The following is a 14363-nucleotide window of genomic DNA, read 5'->3' on the forward strand; positions in this document are numbered from 1 at the left end:
TCAAGGTCAGGAGTTCAAAACCAGCCTGAGCAAGAGCGAGACCCCGTCTCTACTATAAAATAGAAAGAAATTAATTGGCCAACTGATATATATAAAAAATTAGCCGGGCATGGTGGCGCATGCCTGTAGTCCCAGCTACTCGGGAGGCTGAGGCAGGAGGATCGCTTGAGCCCAGGAGTTTGAGGTTGCTGTGAGCTAGGCTGACGCCACGGCACTCACTCTAGCCTGGACAACAAAGTGAGACTCTGTCTCAAAAAAAAAAAAAAAACAAAAAAAAACCTAGACCTCAGACTGCCTCTAGAAGAGCTAATCACATTTCTGCACAAATCAGCTTCACTACCTAGTTCCTGCATCACAACTGTCTTAGCCATCTTTTTTTCATTTGTCTGATGTTATACTAGCTAAGTCTAACTCCACAACATCTCTCAAAGGTATCTCCTTGCCATTCCTGCTGACAGAGAAGGGCCTTCTTGTATCTTGAGTCAGTGCAACAGCACTCTAAACTTGCTCTGTTATCTCCAACCTACTCTAAACACTCCTGGCGGAACTGATTTTTCTAAAGAATACCTTTGATTCTATCACTGCATGGAGAGCCTCCAACAGTTCCTTAATGCACAAGAATAAAGCTGAACTCCTTGGTTGGGAGTTTGATCAAGATGCTCCATGACCTGGGACCAATCAACTTTCTAGTCTATGTCCTACGACTTGCCATGTAGATCCACACCACTTGACATTCCACAGCTGTGCCTTCTCACTCTGGCACCATTCTACATTGGCACCTACTGTTTTTACCTCCTGTAGTCACACAATTAAACTTATTCATCCTTATGGGCCTAGTTCAAGTGCCATTTCTCCTATGAAGCTGTTTTTGAGCTCATCATCTGAAAATAATTTTGCCCTGTCCAGAGCCATTTTCCTCAGTGCTGCAGTACTGTGTTCACATCTTTCCTTCCCCACGTTAGCGCCTTTTAGGTAGAGACCCTGTCTTGCTAACGTTTGAATTCCACGGATCTGCTGCATGATAAATGTTCACTGAGCTAGAGATGCTGATTGACACACAAGCATGAATCAGATTTCATAGCCCCAGGGAACTAAATCTGATAAATTGGTCTGGCTCAGCACACATCTTGGGTAAATCCCACAATTTACCATATTTGGTAGGGTAAAAATATGACATGTTTTTAATGAGATAATTTTTTATATATTTATTTTAGCTCCTTTAACCAAATAGCTTAAAATCAATATGAAGTTGAACAAAATATTATGCAAACAAAATACCATATAAAATATAGAAATATAAAAATGAGAGAGAATAGAACCTGAAACTCTGGATTTTTAGGGGCCTCCTTGGTTTTAATGATAGAAAGAAGAGACTCTGACTCACAGGGGACCCATGTCTCCACTCAGGCCTGGCTAGACTCAGCTGCAGAAGAAATGCCTGACGGGGCCACTTTCTCACATGCTTCTTTTTGCAACTGGTTACCAGAGCCAGGACAAAAGAGCCACAAGGCCTTTCCCTGTCTGCTCTGGGCCAGGCCTGAAGCCTTGAAGGTAGGGCTTAAACCTCTGCATGAAGCCTGTGTTACCACTAGGTTTCTTTACATTCTTATTACTCTGCACACAATAAGATGGTGAAAGAGGCCGGGCGCTGTGGCTCACGCCTGTAATCCTAGCTCTTGGGAGGCCGAGGCGGGCGGATTGCTCAAGGTCAGGAGTTCAAAACCAGCCTGAGCAAGAGCGAGACCCCGTCTCTACTATAAATAGAAAGAAATTAATTGGCCAACTGATATATATATAAAAAAATTAGCCGGGCATGGTGGCGCATGCCTGTAGTCCCAGCTACTCGGGAGGCTGAGGCAGAAGGATCACTCGAGCCCAGGAGTTTGAGGTTGCTGTGAGCTAGGCTGACGCCACGGCACTCACTCTAGCCTGGACAACAAAGTGAGACTCTGTCTCAAAAAAAAAAAAAAAAAAAAAAAAAAAAAAAAAAAAAAAAGATGGTGAAAGAATTTTCTAGGCAATTCTTTCTTCAAACTCAGAACTCAAATAAAGCATCCTACTGGTGACAACCATTAACCCATCAATCCACTGTCCTTGCTAATGCTTGATCATATTCAAAGCTCTGAATTTTAATTCCTAAAAAAATTAACTTAATTTCTAAAATTTAATTCCTAAAAAAAATTTTAATGCCTAAAAAGGCATTTTAAGAGATATGTCAAAATCTGTTAACTAAAAATAAAAATAAGGTACTTGGAAGTTCTTAGCTGTTAGTTGACTTAGTATTCATCAATTAAAAACTCTTAAAACTTATAGCAGAACCCCTCAGCTAAAGATTTTATGTCCACAGTTTTTTTTAACAAGGCTCAAAATCCAGGGCCCTCAAAAAGAAATATTGACTTTAAAAATTTAATAAAAAACTATAGAATGGTTTTATTTGGTAACCTCCCAAAAGTCTACATTTTAATCTAAGAAATCATTTTCTCTACACTCCTGGCATTCTGGAAACAGAATGAGCCTCTACAGAAGCTCCACTTGCCATCATGCTCTGAATACACAGTGGAACTACAGGATTAAATTTACAACGCTCTTGTCCAAGACGAGAAAGAAAGGCCCAAACAGTGATGACCAACAGCTGCTAAATGAGCCTCTCATGCCCAGAGCACACACTTACATAACGCTAAAACTCAGTTTCTGAGATCTGCCTATACACGTTTCATACTGGGGTCTTCACCCATCTTTGGAATAATCCTAACAGTCTATATAATTCATGGTTTTTGTGGATTTACATTAGGCAATGCAAACAAAGCTCTCTCTCTCTCTCTAAAGTTGCTATGAACTGAAGTCATCACCTCCGCTGCCTCACCTGGTGCAGTCCCACTCTCACTCTGCAGCAGCGTTCCTGTCACTTGTGCGTTGTTTGGGTTTGCTCCAGGTGCTGTGCAGGGAGGAGGCCCTGCCCCACCCCCGAGGAGCATGCAGGACGGCGGAGGGGGCTGCCCACGTTTCAGTAACACTTTGTGGTCCTGCTGGCAACGGAATCGCGGCGGCACCTCCCGAGGCATGTAGCGGGCGGCGCTTGGCGGTTGTCCGTTCGGCACTGCCACCCTTTTGGCATTGTTGCCACCATTGACTGGTGGCGATGGAGAGCTGCCAATTGGGCTGGCGGCCGTTGGTTGGCTTAAACTTGGTTTCGTCACTTCGGGCACTGAAAGAGAGAGGTTGGGAATAGTCTTTGAAATATATCAGATACATTTTTCTAAAGATTATTTTTTAAAAAGCTTACATGAGACCAATAACTCTTCTTTCACTCTACTCTAGAGAGATAACAGTCTTTCCAAATTCGCCACAATATCTCGAGTTTACTGAAGGTAGGATGGAGGCGGCGCGTGATGGTGACAAGGATTCAAACACAGTAAGATCATGGAATTATATGTCATTAATTAAGGGGGAGAAGGACATGATCATCATTCATTCCCCTATATCAACAGTGGAATTAATTCCCTTAAGGATTGCCTTGCAGGGTTAAATGTTTGTGGCAAAGTCCTTGGTAAGGAGTTCAAGCCTCCTGGCCCAAGGGTTCCCTCCCTTCATCCACATTTCTTTAAAGATCTCGCTCTGAAAAGCCTTTCCTGCAGCTGCTGCACTAGGTGGGCTACGCACCCCTCATCTGTGCCGGAACACGCCGTCCGTATCTCCCTGCATGGAATTTGCCATATCATGTTGAATTCTCCATTTACAGGACAGTCTTCCTCACTGGGCCATGCCTCTCTCAGGGCAAGGACCCATTTTCTGTATTTCTGTCCTTAGTGCATGGCACAGAGTAGAGCCCAACAGGAAACTGTGGGACTGGAGAATCGCAAAACTTGAATCGTTTTGGTTTCTACAGCCACCTGGACTCAATGACTTGTGTGGCTCTCTGTGTAAACATTAGAAATGCCATAAATTTTTTTGCTGTTGTCAAAAATTGTTTTCCTCAAATCTTTATTGAGGATAAAAATTTCAAATATACTTTTTCTATTTCAAATAATTTTTTACCTTAATTTTTAAAATGGCAAACAGACAACCTGGGGTGGTGCCGGGCAACCATGAAGCACACGCTGCCAGACCTTAGGCCCTCCCCTCTCAGCCCCACAGAGAAGGTTCTCTTGCGTCTGCACCCTTTGCTTCATGCTACCAAAAGTCCACTACCCATTCCATAAAAATCTACATGACAACTCGAGGCTGGAAGTATCACAGAAATAATCATTGAGCCTGACAAGTCAGATAATTCTGAGGCCCAAATCCCTGCCACCCAGGGTAACGTTAGGGCCAGCTCTGGTGGCAGTACTGCTTTGACTGCTAAAATGATGCTGGGCCAGCATGTCGCTCGTTTAACTGGCTCCTTTATGAGGAGAGAGATACATCATCAGAAAGCAGGGGGCCCAATCTACAGCACCACTGGACGTTAACGAGTACTCTGAGTGACAAGAGAAAAGAGCAGGTGCCTGCCTTCCAGGCGACCCCTATATTTAACCTTAGCCAATCACAAGGCAGTATACTGGCCCTCCTAGTAAGGAAGGGAGGTCAGAGGATCCAAAATCTGATGAGAATAAAAATGAGACTTAATAAATGAGTCATTATCTAATATTAATGACCTATAACCACAGATGGATAAATACCTGGTAAGTGAATGAATAAACATTATTTAATGATTCATTTTTTGTATGTTTCTGGAGGACTCCACAGCTTATGGCATTCCCAATCCCCTTTTCTCTCATTAGGAGAATAAGAAGGTGGCAAAGGCTGGGAGGGATTCTTCCCAACTGGTTTTTAGGATAGAAGGAGCTATGTCTCTGTGAGGCTGCCCTTCTGTAAAAGGACTAGGATCTTCACTTGACCTTAACCAAGTCTGCTACATGCCTTAATTCATTTCTCTAAAAAACAAATAAGACAAAGAGCAGCCTATAGGACTGAGGGCTGAACACTAGTTTGATTAACTTTGTAACATCCACAGCACTGTTTAAATCAAAGAAATCTGGTGGGCATCACATACTGTGCAAGATTCCTTGCAAAAGCTCCTCAGGGCACTTTCCCACCATCAAATCACATCTCAGAGATAGGAGGGATCATAAATGATAAAGCCGTTATAAAGTGGTGTTGGAACACACTGCAGTGCTCTGTCCCGGGAGACTAGTCATTCAAAACTCTAAGACATAGTCAGAAAAGGCCTATAATACACCACGTTAGTCATAAGATAACTGTGTTTCAGGACACGAATGAATTCTTATTCTATTTTTTAAATTACACCTTTCTATGAGTTCAAGAACATCAAGCATTTAAATGCCAATCAGAATTCTAGGAACTAAATGCAGAGCAATGGTGCTGTTGGCAAGAAGCCTGATCCAATCTGATCCGCCAAGTCCAAACTTCAGACGTCAGATTCAGTGTATGCCCCTTATTATGCTCCAGAATGTTAGATGATAACAGAAGAGAGAGAAACTATATTGAAGTCCGAATACGTTACTTTTCAGGCCCTCTCTTTTCTGAGTCTTAAGGATTTGCAGGTTGTAGTGCAAGTATTTCCAAAGACGATGCCTTTCTAAATAAGGGCATAGTTTCTTATTTTCCAGAGAAAAGGTCGGTGGCTTAAACATGGTCTCTGTATCACAGGGAAATAAAAACACTGTGAAAAATGCTGGGTATCCTATTTTCTAATTTCCATTCATTTACTTCTACAAACCATTTATGTATTCTACTGTTTGAATCTTCCCCATATCTATACCCTTTGTCTTATGTCATTCTCATGTCTTACAGTTTGAAATTCTAATTGCCTCTATATCTGGAAAACTTCAGTAAGATACTACTTTTTCAGATAGAAGGATTAAGAAACTCCTGAAACAGGTAGATTTCTGAATTTTTTAAAAGTAGGTTGGGCATGGTGGCTCACGCCTACAGCCCTAATACTTTGGGAGGCTGAGGCAGGAGGATTACTTAAGGCCAGGAGTTCAAGACCTGGGCAAGAGCAAGACCCCATCTCTACAAAAAATAGAAAAATTAGCTGGGTGTGGTGGTGTGAGCCTGTAGTCCCAGGTACTCATGAGGCCGAGGCAGAAGGACCACTTGAGCCTTGGAGTTCGAGGTTACAAAGAGCTAAGATGATGCCACTGCACTCCAGATTGGGTGACAGAGCAAGAGTCTGTCTCAAAAAAAAAAAAAAAAAGGAAAAAAAGCATATATTCATAACAAACCTAACAACCATACAGGACCAATACAAACTATCATTTCCTTTAACTATCTCAATGGGACCAAACATAAAAAATTATCTAGAAATGTTTAAAATACAAACCAGGCCTAGAAAAGATATTATTTTGGGCTGAAATTTTAAATCTGATGATATGCAGTGAATGGCTGATACATACTGAACAATTTTCAGTAAACTTTAAGCACAGTCTCTATTTGTTTGCCTTCTATTCACTTCTCAAAAAAAGCAGCACACTGGCTTTTACCCTAAGTCACTAGTGATCTTCACTGCCAATTCAATGAGCACTCACTGGACCATTTCTTCTTTGACTTTATGCAGCTTCTGACACTACTTGTCATTCCCTCTCTCTGTGTTTTTGTGAGAGCTGCTCCTGCTAGCTTTTCCTTTCTCTCTCTTGCTCGGCTTCTCACACTCTTAATCAGGGTCAGCAAACTTCTTCTGTGAAGGTCCAGATAGAAAATATTTTGGGCTTTACTGGCCATACTGTCTTTGTCACAATAACTCAACTCTGCACTTCTAGGGCAAAAGCAGTCATAGACAATGTGTAAACAAGCGAGTGTGGCTGTGCTCCAATAAAATTTTACTTGTAGACAGTGAAATATGACTTTCATATTTTCACATGTCATGAAATATTGGATTTCCCCGCCCCCCCATAATTAAAAAAATATAGAAAACATTCTTAGCTCATAGGGAGTACAAAAATAGGTGGTGAGATACAGTGGGCCTGGGGCCACAGTTGGCATCCCCTGCTTTTGACTATCCTCATAATCACAATTGCAGAATGGCAGCTCAATTTGGCCATTGAATTGTGGCTTAAAAAAAAAACAACAAAAAATTAATGTGGGCCAGGCAAAGTAGCTCATGCTTGTAATCCCAGCACTTTGTGATGCCAGGCTGAGGCAGGAGGCTTGCTTGAGGCCAGGAGTCCAAGACCAGCCTGAGGAATATAGCAAGACCCCATCTTTACAAAAAAAAAATAAAAAGAAAATCAGTCAGGCATGGGGACTTGCACCTGTAGCCCCAGCTACTCTGGAGGCTAAGGTGGGAGGATAGACAGCCCAAGAGTTGGAAGTCACAGTGAGCTATGATGATGCCACTGCACTTTAGCCTGAGTGACAGAGGAAGACTCTGTCTGAAAAAAACAAAGAAACAAAAATCAGGGCCCACACTATTCCCTTATTTAAGTTACTTGTATACAAAACTCTCCATAGGCCGGGCGTGGTGGCTCACGCCTGTAATCCTAGCACTCTAGGAGGCTGAGGTGGGAGGATTGAGCAAGGTCAGGAGTTCAAAACCAGTCTGAGCAAGAGCGAGACCCCCATCTCTACTAAAAGTAGAAAGAAATTAATTGGCCAATTAATATATATAGAAAAAATTAGCCAGGCATGGTGGCACATATCTGTAGTCCCAGCTACTCGGGAGGCTGAGGCAGGAGGATTGCCTGAGCCCAGGAGTTTGAGATTGCTGTGAGCTAGGCTGACGCCTCGGCCTCAAAAAAAAAAACACAAAAAAACCCCAAAAAACCAAAAAAAAACCAATTCTCCCATGCTCCCGGTTTATCACTTATGTGTTAATGTTTCCCAAATCACAATCTCTAACTCAGATCTCTTTCACCCTTGCCCTTCTCCTCAAACTTGTTCCCTAGCTTCCAGTCCTATTTCTCCTCCCTCAAAGAATGAAGCCATCACCCAACCAGCTGCTCAAGTCAGATACCTGGAAGATATCTTAGACTTCTCAGTGCTCCCACACCCCACATCATTATCCAGCAACATTAAGTTAAACTATAGCACCTCTGCAATTCAATCCTTAATCTCTACCACCAGTGCTCCTAACCAGGTTCAAGTCCTCCATCACCTGCCATCTAGACTATTTTCATGTCCACTTATCTGATCCACATGTCTCATGATACCTCACGTTCATTCACTCCCTTAGAGGCAGCCAGTTCCATCTCTGAACAAGTGGGTTACTCACAATAGTGTTAGAACACACAGATGTCTCTGCAAGATGTGAGGGGTGCTGTAAGTAGTTTAGTCTACAAATTATTTAGTGATGGGGGGAACTCCAATAGTAATGAAAAAGAGTAGACTCAAGGTTACCCTGTAACTCACTGTAACATGCCTTCTGGAATAGGCTCAAACAAAAGTAGAGTCGTAGCCAACTTACTGCAAAGACCCATACCTCACCTATGCTGATGGGGAAGGTGCTGTCCCTCAGCTGTGTCCCAGTGGAGTAAAGGGGCAATGTCATGAATAACTGCTTTGGACAACAATATCTAAAAACTATAATTTACACTGAGCTGGAAGCCTTTCCCTGTTGCTTTGACTCATCAGTGGTACTTTAGGAGTTAGAGTAAGTTTCATTGAACAAAACATACAACAGACAGTTACCAAGGAACTATGAAATGTCAGGCACCAGAACCCCTCAAATTTTTGAAGACAGTTATGTGAGGTTCCACAGGTGGGAAGCCTTCCCATGGGAGCTAAGCAAACCCCTACAGGTATTTAAACCTCCTAAGGTGACAAATTCCTTGAATGATCTGGCCCAAACTCCTAAGGTCCATGGAGGCTGATCTCTGTTTCTTTCCATAGCAGGTGCCCATTACAGGAACTGTGAATCCTTTCCTGGACACCATATCTCTATTAATGTAGCTTAAGGTCATCTTAGTTTTTATAAATCAGTCATTTCATGCTGATAAATCTAATTAAGCCAACCATTACTCTAACATCTTTTTAATAAGGCTAAATCATTATGTCTGAATTTTCCCATTACATAGTCTATGCAAAGGGGCTTTTTAATCCTAATCTTATCCTTCATCCCTGTTAAATTTCATCTCCTAAATCTGATCTGCTACACCAATCCCTCAAACTCTTCAGATTTCAAGTCTAATATCCAACAAAGGAGTATATTAACTTCTACCTTAAGTATTTATTATTATTTGGTACCTGGGTAGCAAGCCAGCTCTGGCCTGTGTCTTCATATAACCTCCACTTGAAATGTCTGTCCTATTCTTCTCTTCAGAATTCTCACCATTTTTTTTTCAAATGATGGGAAGATAAAGAACATATAATAAATCTACTTTTTCTCTGAAATATGGAAAAATCTTACTTTAGTCCTCTGTACAACCAGAAATTCGGCACCAACAGTTTTTTCTTTTTTCTTATAGGGTCTGTTGGGGAAAGAGGAGTAGATTCAGAGTTAAAGGGAGATTGCCTGAGGAAGACATCATCTTTGGGGAGAGGAATAGGACTCAGACATGTCAGCCGAGGGAAGATAAGAAGATTTAGAGTACCCAGGCAGGCTCTCAGGAACAAAGATAAAGCTGTAGCCATCAACCTGGGCCCAAAACTAGAATGATCAAGACCTCCCTGTACTTACAGTCTAACATACTTCAGGGATAATTTATATTTTTACTTCATGTCTACTCCCTGGTTCTAACAATTAAATCCCTTAGGAAAGCTCAAATGGGCTTTCAGCTGGCCTTAGGATTATTTTTATTTTTTGATTGGGGGTGGGGGTGGGGAGAGTATGGAGATTGTGAAACTGTATTCCATTCTATGATAGGTATGAGAAAGATCCTAGTTAGAAAAAATATCTGGTAGTGAATAGAAATGGAAGTTTGATTTTTAAGACTTTGGCAGAGGAAAGAGAAATGCATTTGAGAACAGATCTGGTACCAGAAAAATTTTTTGGTGAGAAAAAATGCCTAACAGATTTTTAGTTTTCCAATAGAAACACCACTTATCATACAGAACAGCTTGGTTCTATAGCACAACCAACACTTGGCTTCATGAGCACCAGACTTGTGGCCAGGCCTAGGAACTCAACCACCATGTTCCAGAAACCACAGAGCCTGGACTGTCCAGGAAAATGACAATTTTCTCATCTGCTGCCCCCATAAATTATCAAAAAGTCCTATAAATATAAATATTTAAGTGCCCAAACCCTTTCCTAGACAGTATGTTAGTTCAGAAAATATGGACACTGTACCACTATGAATAATACTATTTGTATGGGAAAGTATATTTATATTTCAAACAAGTAATTTACAAAGATATTTCCAAAATAAAGCCTACTTCTGGGCTGGGAACTGGGGAAATGTACAGGGGAGAATACTATTCTCTCTAACCAATTAAGATAATTATAACTAACAATAGTTTCTCTCAGGTTATCTTATAAATCACTACAAAGACCCAGACTACAGTCTTCTTTGAAACGACTTCTGATTAGAAATATATTATAGTAATGTCTGATATCTGATAATTTGTTTTTCGAAGAATTTGTTTTTCATAACGAAGTTTCCTAAGGAACTGGCACTGTCTTTATTAGTCTTCCATCACTGTGTGACATGCTTTGGCCTGGTAGTGCAACAAAACAAAATAAAAAACAATGAAGAAACCAATCTTTACGGAGCCTGCTGTCAAGACTTGATCTCTCGATCACCTTTACCCCCCTCCAAGTTGCAGTCACATCTGATTCCCTTCGTCCAGAACAGTGGTTCTCCAGTGCAGCAGGGTCATGTACTGCGGCACGTGCAGAGCTTTTTTTTTTTTTTTTTTTTTTGAGACAGAGTCTCACTTTGTTGCCTAGGCTAGAGTGAGTGCTGTGGCGTCAGCCTAGCTCACAGCAACCTCAGACTCCTGGGCTCAAGCGATCCTTCTGTCTCAGCCTCCCAAGTAGCTGGGACTACAGGCATGCGCCACCATGCCCGGCTAATTTTTTCTATATATATTAGTTGGCCAATTAGTTTCTTTCTATTTATAGTAGAGACGGGGTCTCGCTCTTGCTCAGGCTGGTTTTGAACTCCCGACCTCGAGCAATCCGCCCGCCTCGGCCTCCCAGAGAGCTAGGATTACAGGCGTGAGCCACCGCGCCCGGCCACGTGCAGAGCTTTTTAAAATATACCTTCTAAGGACGGGCCCGGTGCTCACGCCTGTAATCCTAGCACTCTGGGAGGCCGAGGCTAGTGGATCACTCAGGAGGTCAGGAGTTGGAGACCAGCCTGAGCTAGAGCGAGACCCCGTCTCTACTAAAAATAGAAAGAAATTAATTGGCTAACTAAAAATATATAGACAAAATTAGTCAGGCATGGTGGCACATTCCTGTAGTCCCAGCTACTCGGGAGGCTGAGGCAGGAGGATTGCTTGAGCCCAGGAGTTTGAGGTTGCTGTGAGATAGGCTGATGCCTCGGCACTCACTCTAGCCTGGGCAACAGAGTGAGACTCTGTCTCAAAAAAAGAAAAAATATATATACCTGCTAGGGCCATGGCCTGGGACTGTGAAGGTTTGGCAGGAGGCCTAGGCTTGTATATTTTGACAACTCTATGCAAATGATTCTCTATCATGCATACCTAACTGACACACATATTTAGGTGAGCAAGGAGAGGAGCCGCATCAAAGGAGGAAGTCTCCCATTCTTAAGGGGAACTGACCCAAAGTGTGACTATCACCAGACAAAAACTACATGATCAAAATCAACAGGAAAGAAAAAAACAAAAAAAAGACATAGATCATTAAGATGAGAATGACCAGAGGGATACTTGCTTCTGTTTACAAGACGTCACTGTTTTGTAACAGAGTTAACCTACTCAAAATGTATTACCTTTAGAAAGCCACTACAGGCTCTAGCTCAGAAGAGAGTGCAGATGCAACATTCTGTTTTCGGACTTAATGGATGCCATGGGTAAAGTGGTTAACAGCCCTTTGCAGTTCCCCTCTGTAAATTAGGAGCTGGTGGTTTGTTTTTTGTTATTGTTCTAAAAAATTTTTCAGAAAAGGTTCAGTTCAAAATCATGACCCATATACTTTTACAACAGGTATTTACTCTTCTGTCTCCTAAAAAATTCAAGGCCAACTAGAAACATTAGTACACTTACTTTTAATTTGTTATTATTGCTCCTCAGGGACTGCAAAAAACCCACCTTAATTACTCGACACCCACTCTCTTTCCAAGTGGATCGGAGGCTGAGTTAGCAAGAGTGTAAAATCTAAACACAAAACGTTTTAATAATTTAAAAAGAAAAAAAAAATCTTACCTTTGGTTTTTTGTTCCGTGACCTGCAAAATGAACAGACATCAGTAAATGAGATTTGCTTTCTAATTCAGCATTATATTATAAGACAACTTTAATTTTGGTGACTTAAGTAATCCAGGCTGTCAGATACACAGGCATAGTTGAAATCTAGAAAAAGCAGCTGGGAGTCCATTCAGACATCCTTCTAGACTACAGCCATATGTCCAACTATAATTTACATGACCACCATTAGGAAGAATACTAAAAATTTAAAAAAAAGAAAAAAGCACTTCCCTCTCATTACATGATGTGGTCCCTGTACTGTGAATATTTGCCATTTGATTGCTATGACTAGACAAAATCAAATGGATGTGGCCCAGAAACTAAATGAGCCATAGAGACAAAAAGATTCCCCTATGAATATGGACTCAAACACTTAATCCCAAATCTAAAAAGCAAAACTTCAGAGATCCATCATCAGAGGCAACAGAGGTCATGGTAGGAAGGCAGGATTCAAAACCAAGCCTTGTGACTTCCTGGCCGTGTGATCTCAGTTTTCTATTATCTGTTGAACAGAGATAATAATAGTATATCCCTGCAAAGGGTTGTTATAAGGATTAAATCAGATATCCATGCATATCTGCTGCTGTTATTAAAGTTTACATACAGCATGGAGTACAGCAATATGAATGAAATATGTAAATGTTGAACAAATCAAGAGTTCTTTGTTAAAAGTATTTATTTATATAGTAACTAATACATCTATGGAAGTGATTAACCTAAAAGTTGGACAGGCTGAGTACAGTAATGGGTTTTTAGAGAGTTTGGAAATGATGATTAGAAGCCAAATGGAAAACTGCTTCTGATATTGTTAAGAGGGGAAAATAAAGGAGGGTGTCTAATTATACATGTCCTGTATAAAACCCACAAAGGTCACACATAAGAAAAACATCCAAAAGGAAATATGCCAAAGTTCTAACAGTGGTTACTTTACATTATTGAGACTCGTGGGTGCTTTTGACCCACTTTTCCCAACTGTTAATCTTCTAAAGCATTTTTATATTGGTTATCTGACATTTGTAACAAAAATATTCATGTAAAGAGGTTTGATCATTTGTGGCTGGTGATCATACTGGGTTACTGCTATGGGGGGTTCACAAAAACATGGTCATCTTTGGAGGGAAGGTCGTGCAGCTAACCTGCCCCCTTCACAGTGGATCCCAGCACTCTACTGTTGGATTCTAAATCTAAGTTAAACCATCTACTTGCAGGACCTCCTGGAATGCTTCTTACAATCTTACATGAAAGCACAAGCTAATTCTACTGTAGTGAATTAGTGGAACACAGTGTCTTAAAATGAATGTTTCCCAGTACTAATTGTTATAGAGCTCAATTCTACCAAAAAATATCCTTGTGTAATTTCTCTATAACCTCACTTATCTAAGAATGAATGATTTCTACCCATCCACATACCAATTCCCTAAGGCAATTTAGGTTTTATACCACTGTAAATATTTCTTAGAATGCCGTTTTTGAAAATCAGTTACACAGGAAATCAATGCCTTCCTGCCATAAGCAACAAACCCAAATAATGTCAAATATGTCTTATAATGTGGGTTCTGTTAAAAGAGCTGTCCCCAGATGGTAAAAAGCTGGATGATCAAAGTATGTATTCTGCCAACACTAAACAATGCTCCTTTAGCAGCAGCATCCTAATGAATGTGAATGGAACCCTTCTTTGACACCTCTCTCGTGAATGGAAATCTAACAGTTTACTCAGTGATGGCTCTAGAAAGAGCAAACTGCCACAGCCACTGAAAACAGTGCAAAAAGCTCATGCTTAATTTCTGTGTGGAAGTAATTTAATTTTAGCTTTAAATAAAATTCAATTCTTCAAGAAAATTATGTTTCCATCATTCATTCTTGACCATTCACTTATTAAATATACAATTTTTAAGTGACTATTCTGCACCAGGCACTGCCCTAGTTACTGACAATACAAATATGAATAAAACCTTGAGAAACTTACAGTCAGTCTAGTAGTGAAGACAGACACAAAGAACTGGCTATAAAGCAGTGCGGTAAGCAGCTGAAAGATGTGGAAACACTTAG

General features: G+C 41.0%; 1 protein-coding gene across 7 annotated transcripts in view; it reads right to left on the minus strand.

Annotated features, from left to right (window-relative positions):
* TNRC6B (trinucleotide repeat containing adaptor 6B) overlaps positions 1-14363 on the minus strand; it is a 249037-nt gene that overhangs the window by 63162 nt on the left and 171512 nt on the right. For 6 of the 7 annotated variants that reach the window (XM_012741670.2, XM_012741671.2, XM_012741666.2 and 3 more), the window contains 2 exons: positions 12274-12295; positions 2864-3205 (listed from right to left, as the gene is read on the minus strand). In XM_012741670.2, the coding sequence (XP_012597124.1) occupies positions 2864-3205; positions 12274-12295 (364 nt within the window). Of the gene's footprint in view, positions 1-279; positions 1965-2863; positions 3206-12273; positions 12296-14363 lie in introns of those variants that run through there. The other variant, XM_076006974.1, reaches the window with a different exon arrangement.

This window comes from Microcebus murinus, chromosome 10 (genome assembly GCF_040939455.1).
Source record: "Microcebus murinus isolate Inina chromosome 10, M.murinus_Inina_mat1.0, whole genome shotgun sequence".
Classification (NCBI taxonomy): Eukaryota; Metazoa; Chordata; class Mammalia; order Primates; family Cheirogaleidae; genus Microcebus; species Microcebus murinus.